This window comes from Notothenia rossii, assembly GCF_949606895.1.
Source record: "Notothenia rossii genome assembly, contig: scaffold_196, whole genome shotgun sequence".
Taxonomy (NCBI): Eukaryota; Metazoa; Chordata; class Actinopteri; order Perciformes; family Nototheniidae; genus Notothenia; species Notothenia rossii.
The window spans coordinates 22501-37635 of NW_027640051.1; the positions used below are offsets into that span (position 1 = coordinate 22501).

The 15135-nt window shown below is 39.3% G+C and overlaps 1 protein-coding gene across 2 annotated transcripts in view; it reads left to right on the forward strand.

Annotated features, from left to right (window-relative positions):
• Positions 1–11997, forward strand: part of LOC307027134 (zinc finger SWIM domain-containing protein 6-like) — a 22820-nt gene extending 10823 nt beyond the window's left edge. Inside the window, exons 5-14 of one of the 2 annotated variants that reach the window (XM_079695324.1) lie at positions 1–162; positions 1273–1449; positions 1557–1703; positions 2496–2654; positions 3777–4037; positions 5556–5691; positions 6610–6767; positions 7355–7518; positions 7598–7679; positions 9279–11997. The exon at positions 1–162 is cut by the window's left edge and continues 18 nt beyond it. In XM_079695324.1, the coding sequence (XP_079551450.1) occupies positions 1–162; positions 1273–1449; positions 1557–1703; positions 2496–2654; positions 3777–4037; positions 5556–5691; positions 6610–6767; positions 7355–7518; positions 7598–7679; positions 9279–10141 (2309 nt within the window). In that variant the 3' untranslated portion in view covers positions 10142–11997. The remainder of the gene's footprint in view (positions 163–1272; positions 1450–1556; positions 1704–2495; positions 2655–3776; positions 4038–5555; positions 5692–6609; positions 6768–7354; positions 7519–7597; positions 7680–9278) is intronic. The other variant, XM_079695325.1, reaches the window with a different exon arrangement.
• The last annotated feature ends 3138 nt before the right edge of the window (positions 11998–15135 follow it).

The following is a 15135-nucleotide window of genomic DNA, read 5'->3' on the forward strand; positions in this document are numbered from 1 at the left end:
TCGTGCTGAACCCCCACTATAAGCCCGAGCAGAAGGGCTTCTGGCTGCGGCAGCTTCGCAGGTGGAACAGCGTGGACGTGTGTCCCTTGGAGGACGGTAACCATGGCAGCGAGCTGACCAATCTGACCAACGCTCTACCCCAGGGCCCCCCCGGCAACCCAGGTGAGATGACACCTGCCTCCCCCCTTTTTTATCTCCCAAATCCTCCCGTACATCACATCTGGAGCTTTTCTTTCTCCTCCCTCCTGCAGCACCTCCTCCCCCTCTTCTGTTTTAACACTGTTGAGGTTTCTTTCTCCCCCCTCCCCCCTCTCTTTTAATCAAGTCTCCTTTCTTCAATCTCTGTGCCTGCGAGCCTTATTACCTTTTTAGTGTGGCTAATAGAATGGGCCTAATAACACATTTCAGGTCCTGCAGCCTTTTCCACCAAATCAAAGAAAACCCAGACACACAAACGTTTCTATCAGTTGGTAATAAAAAGGTTTAAAGGGAAGAGAGACGCTGCTATTACTGCTGCTGATTTGTCTGTACTGGCCATGCATTGTTTTTTTTTAGCGATTTTTAGACAAAAAAGCAGTTGGACAAGAATTAAGAAAACAATTATATATATTATAAGGAATTATTTTTCTGCTACTTTCTTTTCCTCTTACTAAGTAATTATAAGTAGTTTTCAAATGTCCAGAACCCAAAAAGGAGTATAATGTTGCAATGGAGTCGACATGGAGCTACGCTGTGGGCAACAACATATTCAATTCTGTGTGAACTTGTTTTATGGCCCTTTTTGCTTTTATTCTGGCAAATCTGCACTATTAAAAGTATGCTGATCCAGCTATAAACACAAATTGTTTGCAATGTACCCATAGATGTACAGACAATTGTCACAAGAATACATATACAATACATGTGATTCTCATGCACGGTCTGGTTAAAAGAAAGTGCCTTTTTTATTATTTCTAAGCAAATGATGGACATTTATTCATGATTCCCATCAGATATAATTGTATCATGGGAAAGTTTCAGATTTGCTGAATATACAAATATATTTATATGTAGTTATGACTTCTTAGATGGAGTATTTGACTCAACTCGCATAAATAGCCTTCCTGAGCGTGTTTCACAATCTCTGCTGCTGCTGACCTTATTGGGCCAATCAGTGGCACAAACTAAAGTAACTTCCGAGCATGCACCTGTTTCTTTCCCCTCGCACAGTATCTTTGCCTCCCCTCTCCCCCCTCACAGCGTCTGACTTATTTCTCTCCTCTCTCCTCTCAGACTCTCTCACGCGGCCTCACCGGACCGTGTTCACCCGGGCGATCGAGGCGTGCGACCTGCACTGGCAGGACCCCCACCTGCAGCACATTATCACAGAGGACCACTACATCCACTACTGTTACCATGACAACCTCGACAGCTCCCTGTTCGACCCCCGAGGGTGGCCCCTGTGGCACGGTGAGAGCGAGGACACATTATTTACGGGGAATTTAATGAAAAGGAATAAAAATAAAGGTGTATGACAGTAGATATGATGTATTTATTGTTGTTGTTCCTCCCTGCAGAGCACGTCCCGACCGCCTGCGCCCGCGTCGACGCTCTGAGGTCACATGGTTTCCCCAAAGAAGCACTCAGGCTCGCCATCGCCATCGTGAACACACTGCGGAGGCAACAGCAGAAACAGATGGACTTCTTCCGCACTCACAAAAAAGGTCAGTTTGTATTACATTTAAATGTTGCTTTTTACTATTTTTAACACTTGCTATTATATCTTTTATTTAGATTTAGATTTTCAAACCTGCATAGACCATATAAACCTTTTTAAAAAGGAAGTCACATACATTTCCCACAAAAACATTCAAATGTTCAAATTGGGCTCTAAATTTGTATTTATTTTTCCATTTCCTCTTTGTCGATTTTACCAGCAAAATAAATAAGATTAGAATCCTTAATGGCTTCATTCATTCACAAAAGTATCACTAAGATGAAGGAAAAAAGCAAATAAATCATATTGTGCTACGAGCTGAAATACACGTTTTCTGTCTCATCTCCTGACACCATATTGCAGTCTTGAAAGTTCTTACTAACAGCTAAATTCCCTAAAAGACAAGGTGTAAATAAAGTGTTGCATTTCCTCTACAACGGCTTTTTAAAAAAAAACATTATTAATCATTTGAATTATTTTGTACATGGTTGACGGCTGGCGGGAGAAATTAATTTATAATAACACATATTTTAATTGGTTAACCAAGCCATTCATTTTCTGCCACTCTTCTGGGTCCAGGTCATGTTAATTGGTTTTAATAATTATATTACAAGCATTAATTGTATGTCTTATTGTAGCTACTGATCTTCTGTCCTTCTTGGGACATATCTTTGCTAAAACAGGTATTTAATTGCACTCTGTCTTAAATTCGACTTCTTCAATATTGTTGAAGCTGTAGTGTTACTGATGGTATCACCAAGTATTATGAATATATTATTAAGAGTTGGTGTTCCTGTAGAGCTGCTCCATAAAGGAACCACATCTGTCACTAACCTGGAGGGCTGGGTGGGGCACCCTCTGGACCCCATCGGCACCCTGATCAGCACCCTGATGGAGTCGTGGAGGAACAGCGAGGAAGGGGCCGCCACACTGCGAGACTTCTCAGGTACATTCAGAGGTACCCACGGCAACAGGCTTACTTATTTAAAAGTACCAATATAACTATTTGAAAACACAAATTTGCAAAGTAGTCAACGTTGTTTAAATGACAGTTTTTCTCTCTTAGAAGGAAGCCCTAACTAGAAACCAGATTAATATACACAATGTGATGTGAAGTCATTGTGTATTTTACATGTAAAATATAATATGAGATGTAATGCATTTAAGGTATAATGTCAAAAAGGAGGAAATACTCATTTGAAATACCTCCAAAATAGCCCTCGAGTACAGAACTTGAGGAAATGCACTTCAACACACTACACAAACACACTGAGTGTGCGTCCAACATTTACATTGCATTGATTGCGTCTTCCTGTCGGAGCTCAAGGCCCGCAGGTTGCAATCAGCCGTGATGACACAGACGTGCTGATTGGCCCGTAGTCATCCTCCAATAACAGCTCATGAATAAGAAATGCAGCAGGAAAAACACTCCAATTAAAATTCATTAATTATGCAGAGAGCTCAGCGAGGAGAAGAATTTCAACAAACTGAAAGGACGGGGATTGTTCTTCACTCATTTGTTTCACTTCTAAATGTGAACCAAGAAAGCCTTTTCACAAGTTGTGAAAGTTTTCAATTGGGACTTCCAGCACTGTGTGTGTGTGTGTGTGTGTGTGTGTGTGTGTGTGTGTGTGTGTGTGTGTGTGTGTGTGTGTGTGTGTGTGTGTGTGTGTGTGTGTGTGTGTGTGTGTGTGTGTGTGTGTGTGTGTGTGTGTGTGTGTGTGTGTGTGTGTGTGTGTGTGTGTGTGTGTGTGTGTGTGTGTGTGTGTGTGTGTGTGTGTGTGTGTGTGTGTGTGTGTGTGTGTGTGTGTGTGTGTGTGTGTGTGTGTGTGTGTGTGTGTGTGTGTGTGTGTGTGTGTGTGTGTGTGTGTACTAGGGACTTTTAACCTCCTGGGATGGACTGTGAGGTCTGCCAAGACATCATTAAGCCATTAAAACACATGATGACGGTCCTCAGGAGGATACTCACTCTGAAAAGAACAGATAGATCAATAGATTGATCAATACTCTGCTCGATCCGCCTCCCAAAGGGAACATCTTTCCCCCCTTAACATCTCCTCCCCCCTCTGCTTCCCCTCAGGTCCTCTGGGTGCAGGTCGGAGGATGGAGCGTCCGGTTCTGCAGACGCAGCGCTTCCTGGAGGAGGGGGAGTCGCTGGTGTCGCTGGCCGTGGAGACGGCCCTGATCGGCCTGGGGCAGCAGAGGGTGATGCCGGACGGCCTCTACGCTCAGGAGAAGGTCTGTCGCAACGAAGAGCAGCTACTGGCCAAGCTCCAAGAGATCGACCTAGACGATACGTTGGTGAAAATCTTCCGGAAACAAGCCGCTTTCCTGCTAGAGGGTGAGTGGGGGGCTGAGATCGAAGCATTGTAATGTATGTAAAGCATTTTCTGGTTGGGAGGTTTTGCTGCTTCTCTTTGTCTCAGGATATTAATTGAATATATTTGGGTTTGATGAGTTTTACAATCATCCAATTTCAAGATATAACAAACCGTCAAAACGGAAGCAAAAAACGAAATGATAAAAGTGCAAAACTATACCGTCATCTCTGCGATGCTGCACTTGTACCGTGAGTTCACCACCTTAGTTCAGCACTTTAGCAGACTGTTCAATTGAAAAGGAGTAGTTTGAAATGACTTAAATATACTTACAATCTTTTATGAATGAATACATCTGGGATGAGAAAGAGTTGAGACACCAGAATGTTCTGACATTTAAATATTTGGACCTTTGATATTTTAACAAACTTAATCGAAATAGAGCTAACAATTGCATTTCCTAAAATGTCGTTTTTAAATGCATCGAGCAGATACATATTTCACTCCTTGACCCACAACCAGCTGTTGGTGCTCTAATGATCTGTTAAGTGTGTGTGGTGTTGTGTTAACTGTGTGCTTTTCTGTGCAGCATGTGTACATTTACACTTTGTACTTCTGTATTCAGTTGTGTGAGTGTATTGTTTGCTTTGTCCCTCTGTTTGCTGACATTGTGTGAATGAATGCATGAGTGTGTACAGAGGGGTATAATAAGCCTGTGTGAGTTGTGGCTTGTCATGGTTCAAGGCCCTTCCTCTCCAAAGCCACTAATGATAGAGCCGCTCGACCTCTCACGTTTCTGCTTCTTCTGCGTGACTACAGTGGAGGCCCACAGGAAGTCCGTTATTCATTTTGTCAACAAATCCCTTTCCAAGATCAAGACCAAAAATGAGTTTATCTTTTATAATTAAAGCATTAATATTCAGATTTATATTCCTCATTTTGAAAAATAAAATACAAGTAGGCAATTGAATAAGTCTTTAGAGAAAGACTAACACATGGTTGATTTTGGTACTTTTAGTAAAAGAAAACACTAAAGCTAGTCTAATCCTTTAAAATATTGAGATACTTTTAAGATCAAGCAACTGCTCTAATCTATAATTGAGTTATTATCTTAAAGAAAAGCATTAATATGCACCCCAGTAGATAACCTGGTAGAGCAGGTAATCCATCATCCCCCATGTCTTCCTTTCTTTCTAGGGCTTTTCTACAAATGATAAGCTAAAGTTATTTATTATTTCAACCCTTAAACTTATGATTCTTGCAGTTTCTTTTGGAAGTTTCCCTCACATAATATTCCAAAAGTCCCTGTACGATTGTGGAGGTTGACCAAGGGAGTGATGGTCGTCCTGATACACAGCGAGTCATAGCTGTTTTTAAATCAGCGATATCAAACTTGCTGACTGTCAGAGTGTGAAATAATCTTATGACCGAGGTCGCTGTGCAGTAAAATGTGAGCATGCAGCTCTGTTTGTACATTGATCTGTCTTCAGGTTGTACAGACTGAACTCATGAATCATGTCCTGTTGTTGTTGTTCCTGCAGCTGGTCCCTACAGTGGTTTGGGGGAAATACTCTACAGAGAAAGCGTCCCCATGCACACTTTTGCCAAGTATCTCTTCACCTCCCTGCTACCTCATGACGTCGAACTGACGTACAACATTGCACTGAGGGCCATGCGGTGAGTACGACACCTTCCTTTTTAAGAGCTGTCTTTACTCAATTTAACATGCTGGTCTCATGCATGAATAACTCTACATGGCTCCCTTCCAAACAGAAGTAAAAAGCGTGCTGTTTATACGGCTATATTGACATTTAAAATGACCAATCACAAGGAGAGTTTCAGGAAAAATAAAGTTTTTATTAACTTTAGAGTTGCTACGTGTCATCATTTTCAAAATGCTTAGTATTTATCGTACAACCTGAAATCACAAGATGCTGTTTTACACACCTTGAAAAGTGTTTTGGGGAAAGAAAAGTGATTTCAAAAGGGGTGAAATGAGTAAAGAAATATGCATTTAGACCTTAGTGTGGACACAAAATGAGGAGAAGCAGAAATAAAGAGTGAGAGACGGGAAGTTCTAGCCCTGGATTGAACTAAAACTTTAATGCATGTTGCTCCTCCTCCTTTAAGTTTGGGTTTGAATGAGGGTGATACAGAAGCTCAGAGGGAAAGAAAAGCTATTGGGGACACTGTTTAATGACAACCTCCTTTTCCTGGAATATTCACTAAATAATTCAAGCTGCTGAGTTTTATAACAAATGTGTGAATAATAAATAAATGCTGTTGGTTTTCTTCCTGACCGCCAAGAGTTTTACAAAAATGTCTGTCTGCTCTCCCAACATTACAAAAGAGGAAATATTAAAGTGGAGAATCACAGCTCACAGCAGCTTTGTGAGTGTTTGAGGGAAACACAAATTGAGATGTTATTTTTAAACTCCTCCTTAGCGTAGCTAGAGGCAAATCTCCACCTGAAGAGAACTATTGATTGGTTCTATAAAAGAAACTACTCCTACCTCATATATATATATATATATATACGTTCCTGTGTGCTCCCATCTAATAAAGATCTAATAAAGTGTTGTCCTCTGTGCTCAGGCTGCCGGTGCTGGAGTCCACGGCCCCCTCTGCCGATCTGTCTCGGCCTCACCACATCGTGTCCGTGATGCCCAACCGCCTCCCCCGCTGGTTCACACTCAGCCACATCGAGACCCAGCAGTGTGAACTGGCCTCCACCATGCTAACTGCTGCTAAAGGTACACACACAACCTTAAGAGACAGTGTTTATGTGGATTTGACTTATTCTTTATTATTCATACTATGTGCCACGCTCAAGTAGTGGTAATCATACAGTTATAAAATAAGCATTTTAAATCATGGGCATTTATATTTGTTTTCTTCCCAGTTGTATTTAATAAAAAATTCTAGATAAACAATATGTTGATGTGTCTTGTACCCGATAACTAGAAAATGAAGTGATGGATGGGTACATTTTTTAAAACAAATGAACCTTTATTCAGTTTTTGCAACCTTTTAAAATATTTTTTTGCTTTCGTAACTGTCCATTTTGAGTTGACCACAATAAAAGTCTAGTTTATAGATGTTTAGCATCTCAAATAACTACATATTGTAAATGCCTACAACAGACAAAAAAAAGATTAAAACCTGTGTACATTTAATTAAAGATTTTTCAATCCCTTGGTATGCCTTATTTTATGCAACTGAATTCTGTAGACCTTGAATTAGTTTTCGTGGTGATGTTTTGGAGGTTGTCACATCCACAGTAAGAGGCTTTCACCTGCAGGAAGTTGAGATTGACTTATGCTTTTGTTTGTTTTCCCAGGTGATGCTCGTAAGCTAGAAACAGTGTTAGAGTCCATCCAGAAGAACATCCACTCCTCGTCCCACATCTTCAAACTGGCCCAGGATGCCTTCAAAATCGCCACGCTCATGGACAGCCTGCCAGACATCACGCTGCTCAAAGTGTCCCTGGAGCTGGGTCTTCAGGTAAAAAAACACACATAATCACACAAAGAAACAAAGTTAACATCACACAGACTTGGAGCTAACCTTGTGTTTCTTACAGGTGATGAGAATGACGCTGTCTACCTTGAACTGGCGGCGGAGGGAGATGGTGAGATGGCTGGTGACCTGTGCAACCGAAGCAGGTGAGGTTTCCCAACGAAACATGTATTCGCTCTAGTAACGGACAGATTCACCACATAAAGTTATTTTTGAAGCAATCAGTCTTTACCATAGACTGAATAAAAGAAAATTGTGTAATATAGTACATTATAATTGTTGATGCGTTATAACCTATGGTTATAACGTAGGCAGCCATGTTGAGCTCAATTTATTCACCAATGGAAAAGTATATACATATATTTGGTGGTTTACGTAACGTTAATTTATAAATATATATGTGGTATTTTTTGTAAAAATTATCAGCAGAATACATGTATTAATGTGTAAAGTAGCATGAATTGGAACTACAAGTACCAAAAAACAGTCTATGTACAGAACTCGGGTAATTTAGTTTATTTCGGTTATGGTTAATAAAACAACCCCTGAGATTCTGAATATCCACCCATGATATGATTGGACGTCTTCTGTTCAGTGAAGCGGTTTAGCGAATTAGGGAAACCTTGACAAGACTTTTAAAGTGGGTTTTGGAGGGCTCTCGGCGGGATGGTATGAATGACTGGCAGGGCAGTAATTATGGAAGATTGAGGGCTTTTGGTTGATTAAGTGGACCCTGTGTTTGGACTTGAATTCTGGCTGAATTTCTCTGAAGTGGACAGGAAGCTGTGTCTGGAGGGAGGGAGGGAGGGAAGGAGGGAGCTCTGTATGGGGAAAACCTCCTCCCAGATGATTCCTTGTGAATGTGGGGGAGCAACAAGGAGCCCCTGTTTCTGTGAGCGCAGTTTGAATGGACTCATTGAGAACATGCCAGTGGATGATGTAGAGTGGGGCCAAGCCATATAATGTCAGAGAATTAGAAATGGAATTTCCAATTACAAGGTAAAAGGTCATTGTGAGACTGGCGACGTATTTATTTTGTTGGCGTTTTGGAAACCTTTTGATTTTTGGTACACAGTTGGGGTAGCAATACTTCTGACTGCTTCGGACATTTATTTCAATATAAATTCGCTGTTGTGATTCTTGCATCAGTCAATCTAATAGTTGTTATGTTTTAAAAATAATAAGATACAATAAAAGAATACGTCTTTTGGTAGTATGAATGTACTTTCACATTCATTTGCTTTTTAAAATGCGATATGCATTTTATATGATCAAGGCTGCTGGATTTGATGGATTAGGTTGATGACCATTTAGCTTTTAGTCAACAAATTCCATAAAAATAACCAAAACCAACAGCTTACATTTGAAGTTGTCCAGCTTGTCTTTTAGACAACAGAGGACATACATATATAAAAAAAAAAAACATCACAATATAATATTTCAAAAATATCAGAAAAAAACTGATTTGTTTTTTAAATGAGATTTGTTGACAATAGAAACATCCACAATGTCAACCGATTTATCCTTCAAGGACTCCCAACAATATATTTCACCAGGGTACTGTCACAAGTACAGGGAAAAAAGTGATCATGTATAGGGAAAACAGTAACAAATATAAAAGGCCTATATATGAAATGTAGGAGGACCTATGATTGGACCCTGGGGAACACCAACATTAACTTTGTATAAACATTTTCCGCCAGGTCTTTATTATTTAACTGACATTTCTTTACCCCTCTGTCTAGGTGTGTTTGCGCTGGACAGCATCATGCAGAGCTGGTTCACCCTCTTCACCCCCACCGAAGCCACCAGTGTCGTGGCGAGCACCGTCATGTCCAACAGCACCATCGTCCGCCTGCATCTGGACAGCCATCAGCAGGAGAACCTCGCCAACTCCGCCCGAACCCTGGCCCTGCAGTGTGCCATGAAGGACCCCCAAAACTGTGCCCTGTCGGCCCTCACACTCTGCGAGAAGGACCACATTGCCTTCGAGACAGCCTATCAGATTGTACTGGACGCAGCCTCCACGGGAATGAACTACACACAGCTGTTTACGATAGCGCGCTACATGGAGCACCGCGGCTATCCTATGAGGGCGTACAAACTAGCAACGTTAGCCATGACTCACCTGAACCTCAGCTACAACCAAGACACACACCCGGCCATCAACGACGTGCTCTGGGCTTGTGCTCTCAGTCACTCCTTGGGGAAAAATGAACTGGCATCCGTCATCCCCCTGGTGGTGAAGAGCGTGAAGTGTGCCACCGTTTTGTCAGACATTTTGCGGAGGTGCACGTTAACGACGCCGGGCATTGTCTCGCTGCACAGTCGCAGGAACTCTGGAAAGCTGATGCCTCTCGATAAGGCTCCGCTCAGGCAGCTGCTGGACGCCACGATCGGGGCCTACATCAACACCACGCACTCTCGGCTGACACACATCAGCCCACGCCACTACAGCGAGTTCATCGAGTTCCTCAGTAAAGCCAGAGAAACGTTCCTGATGGCGCACGACGGACACATCCAGTTCACACAGTTCATAGACAACCTGAAGCAGATTTACAAGGGCAAGAAGAAACTCATGATGCTCGTTCGAGAGAGATTTGGTTGATCAAACGGCCAACATTTTTTTTTTTATATCCTTTCTAACTTGAAGCGAAAATCCTCCTAAAAACAACATTCATGCAAATCTTATTCCCAGGATTTGGCACTGTGGGGTCGAATGTGATAATGAACACAATTTCCTGAAGGTGATTGTGATGTGGAAAAGGTCCCATTCAATCTCAAGGAATATTCCTTTTCATTGTGAGTCAAGCAGGAGCACTGGACATCCCTGGAGAATGGGAATAAGATATAAAAATGTGTTTTAGGTTTCATTTTCTCCTTAAAATGACAAGTTTGGAATTGAAGATAAAAAACACTGTAAACCATAAAAGCAACAGCCGGTATTAATGTGTATAAAACCATTACGTTTGCAGAAGGAGTCAATTCATGGAAGTTTGTGTGTTTCCCTTTATATATGTATGAAAGCGAGAGAGTAAGAGTTTTACACTGAGTATATTATACTGTATTGTCCAGTGGCAAAATGTCCACCTTGCACTCCTCCTACTTTCCTCAGCTAACGTTCAACAGCCTCAAAGAAAAAGACAAATGGCTTTAAACCAAATGGAGAAACTCCATCTGAAGTGACAAGTACCTCTTATGAAAAGGATCCAGCTTTACTGGCTCCTCCTCTGAGTCATCGGCCAACTTATCGGTGAAGAGAAAGAAAAAATCGAAATCAGAGTTCATTTTACTGGATTCAATTTAGTTTTCATCTTAAGGCTGATTGTTTTGGCTTTGCAGTGTTGTCTCAAACATTCAGTATGCTTATTTTACCGTCACAGAAACACAAAAAACAAGCTGTCTTGTGGAAACTGTCAAACATATATTCTCAGGGATTTCTCTTTGAAAAAAAAAAAGACTAAAAAAACAGAAAGAGAACAAAAGCATTTTATTGTCCTGTATATATGAAAGTATATGTCTGAATATTGAAAAAAAATGTATATGTTAACTAATTTATGACAGAATATTCTATGTAAGGCACAATACTTGAAGCTGCAGTACTTTTTTGGTTTTTGAAAACAAACAACAAAAACATATCAGAAGGAATTCAAAAATGTTCGCCTTGCATTGCATCAGGGGACAGATTAAAACAGAAGTACATGACAGGCTGCTTTTTGGCTCTGCAGACATGTAATGAGCTGCAGAAACCAAGACGGGAAGTGGACATGCAACGTGCGTATTCTCCTGAACACAGACGTGTATTGAGTATTGTAGGAGGCCAGAGAAAGAGACCACTGTGGAGGCAGAGCAGCGACAACACACAGCTGCGATGTTCAAGTGAAATCTGCCTTCATGTTTTTATTCTGCAGTGATTCAGTCACAAAAAGCTGTTTTATGTCCGCGCCTCTTCTTCTGACATCCCGACTTTATGCAGGACAGAAAGTTGCTCTTTACTGTCGTTCTTGGCTGTTTCACCTCTTTATTTTTCTTCCTCCTTTGATTTCATTTTTCTCTAGAATTCCTCAAACGAAAACAGCCTTCTTTCTTGCCTTGTCTTAATGCTTTAAAATAACCAAATGGTAGTTTTAACTACCAACCCTTTCTCATACGCCAATACAACTTTGGTTACAACCTTTTGGTTAGTGTCTATCATTTGTTTTAGCTGAACTGTATTCTGTGCTTTAAAAGCTCCATCTGTTCTTTCAGTGTTGTCTCTTGTTTGTAGCTCCTTTTTGTTTAGAAATATGCTCCCTTTTTATTTATTGCGGTAGGTAAATGATTGTACAACCATGTCAACATGCTCATGAAGTTGAAACTAAGATTTGATACACTGATCAATTTATTTATGTAACTAAATCACTGTTTTATAAACTTGTTAATGAATCAACATTATGTTTTGATTAAATACGTTTTTTGAGAGGATGAAGTCTTTGTGTTCTTATTTTCTAAGCTGTATATGAAAATATAAAAAAACAAGTATGTGTCAAAATCTCATGTCGCATTTATCCGAATAATAAGACATAGTTTAGTACTTTGGAAATATCTGAAAAAACAAACTAGTATAGTATGTCGAAAATACCAGAAAAAAGGACATAGCATAAATATTAGAAAAATATCATAGTATTATATTATCGTATGTCAAAAGATATCAGAAAAAGTCATAGTATAGTATAGTTGAAAATATATTAAAAAAAGGACATAGTATAGGACGTTGAAAATATTTAAATGACCAGAAGAAAAAAAAAAATAGTATTGTATGTCGCAAAAACAGTCACATTATAGTGTGTATATATATATATATCAGAAAAACAACATAGTTATAGTTTAGTAGGTGGAAAAAAAAGTCTGAATAGTTTATCTAGGAAAATCTAAAAAAACATGTCAAAAAAGTCATAGTGTATGTATGTGTATGTATAATAGTAATAATATAATATATATATATATATATATATATATAATATATATAATAATATGTGGTAAAATAGTTAAAGAAAATAATGTCAAAAAAATAAACAAAATAGTATAATATGTCGGAATAAAGTCATAGTATAGTGTGTCGTTTCCTAAAAAAACAACACAGTATAGTATGTAGAACATTTCCTAAAAAACAACATAAACGTTATGTCGAACATTTCAGGATAAAATTACATAGTGTAGTATGTCGAAAAAAAAGTTATAGTAGAGTCGAAAATGTCAGAAAAACCACAGTTGCTGATAATACTTTCTATAAAGACTTGAATGCATGCTTTTATTTTGTAGTGGAGTATTTCTAGAGTTACTATATACTTCCAGCATTTGTTATTGATCAAAGTACTTAATCTACAAAGGTTGTACACTGAACAAAAATATAAATGCAACACTTTTGGTTTTGCTCCCATTTTTCATGAGATGAACTCAAAGATCTAAAACATTTTCTACATAAACAAAATAACCATTTCTCTCAAATATTGTTCACAAATCTGAAAAAATCTGTGATAGTGAGCACTTCTCCTTTGCCGAGATAATCCATCCCATCTCACAGGTGTGGCATATCAAGATGCTGATTAGACAGCATGATTATTGCACAGGTGTGCCTTAGGCTGGCCACAATAAAAGGCCACTCTGAAACGTGCAGTTCTGCTTTATTGGGGGGGATCCGAAAACCAGTCAGTATCTGGTGTGACCACCATTTGTCTTACACAGTGCAACACATCTCCTTTGCATGGAGTTGATCAGGTTGGTGATTGTGGCCTGTGGAATGTTGGTCCACTCCTCTTCAATGGCTGTGCGAAGTTGCTGGATATTGGCAGGAACTGGAACACACTGTCGTATACGCCGATCCAGAGCATCCCAAACATGCTCAATGGGTGACATGTTAGGGTTAGGGTTAAAACGGACCCCCCCAGACCCCCGCAATAAAGCAAAACTGCACGTTTCAGAGTGGCCTTTTATTGTGGCCAGCCTAAGTCACACCTGTGCAATAATCATGCTGTCTAATCAGCATCTTGATATGCCACACCGGTGAGGTGGGATGGATTATCTCGGCAAAGGAGAAGTGCTCCCTATCACAGATTTTTTCAGATTTGTGAACAATATTTGAGAGAAATGGTTATTTTGTGTATGTAGAAAATGTTTTAGATCTTTGAGTTCATCTTATGAAAAATGGGAGCAAAAACAAAAGTGTTGCATTTATATTTTTGTTCAGTGTATTTATGTATTTGTCGAGCAGCAGGAAGTGGACACAGATGTTTATCTAAGGGTGAACCATCGTAGTGACTTACTGATTAATGCCCGAGAACAGGAAGTCATAATTCCTCTTAGTGCTGCTTTTACTTCCTGCTAAAATCATCTGGGAATTTGAAGTTTACCTTATCCCACTTCCTGTCTGTTGTCAGTGGCCTTTTAACGGCAGGAAGCTCTCAGAAAAAGGATTTTTTTCTGAGGAAACTAAAAATAAAACAACCGCTGATGTATGTTAAAACATTTAAAGTAAATGGCATGATTTCTCATAATTTGAAAATGTGTATTCAACCTATATCAATATTAAATCATTATACATATTGTATACTTTACTTAATATTTATTCAATATTACAATTAATTGACCTGATGGTAAAATAACAACAAGTAAATTACCACATACTAAAATACTGTTTGTCTTAAAAAATGAGGTTGTTTCGGTCTTTATTTGATAAACTTCTTATAGAATGTCTGTCCTTGTGCGTCTGCAACACCAACAGTTCAGCTCTGGGGATAAAATATTGAATCTATTTTATCTTCTTAATAATGTATTATTTGGAGATGCCAGACATAATTTGACTTTAGATGAGGACTTGAATATTTATTCCGCCACAAAATAAGAATCATTACACACCAGGGGGCTTGTATAAATATGTGGAATTATGCTTGAATATCTGTCATTATTTTAACACTATTATAACACAAACTCCCAGCACATTGTCCAAATCAATCACACATTTGTCATGTTGTATCTCTGTGCATTAAACACTCCATGCCATCGCTACTTTGTTTCTACATCAATCCGAACACATCCTGTAACGAGAGAGCTTTATTTCTGTAGATACATGTTATCACACATTTCCTGCGTGGACCGACCTGTTGTTCCTCTCCTGCTGCTGCCGTGTTCCTGGAGCCAGCGAGTCGGTCATCTCTCCGTGATGTGAGCGGCACAGATGGTGTCTCTCATGGTATCAGATGTCAGAGTTTAAATATCTGAGAGTTGATTTTCATGATTTGTTAGTATTGTATTGAAAAATTGTTGTAGGGGAAGTTTTCCTACTTCCCAACTCTTATTTAGTGGGCGAAGATACAAAGCTCAAATATCACATATAAGCACACTTCATAGTTGAATTGTGTTGGTTTATAGAGCCTTTATTGAGTTGTATTTTCTTGCCTTTTAGTGAGAGATATTGTTCACTATTTATATATATAGTTGCAGTTTTAAGTTGACCCTCCACATTAAAAATGCTGGTGTTATTTAATTGTATCTTATAAACTCCGCCAAAATAAAAATAATCTTGTATTCTATTTTTATTTAAATGTATTTTATTCTTCTTTTTTG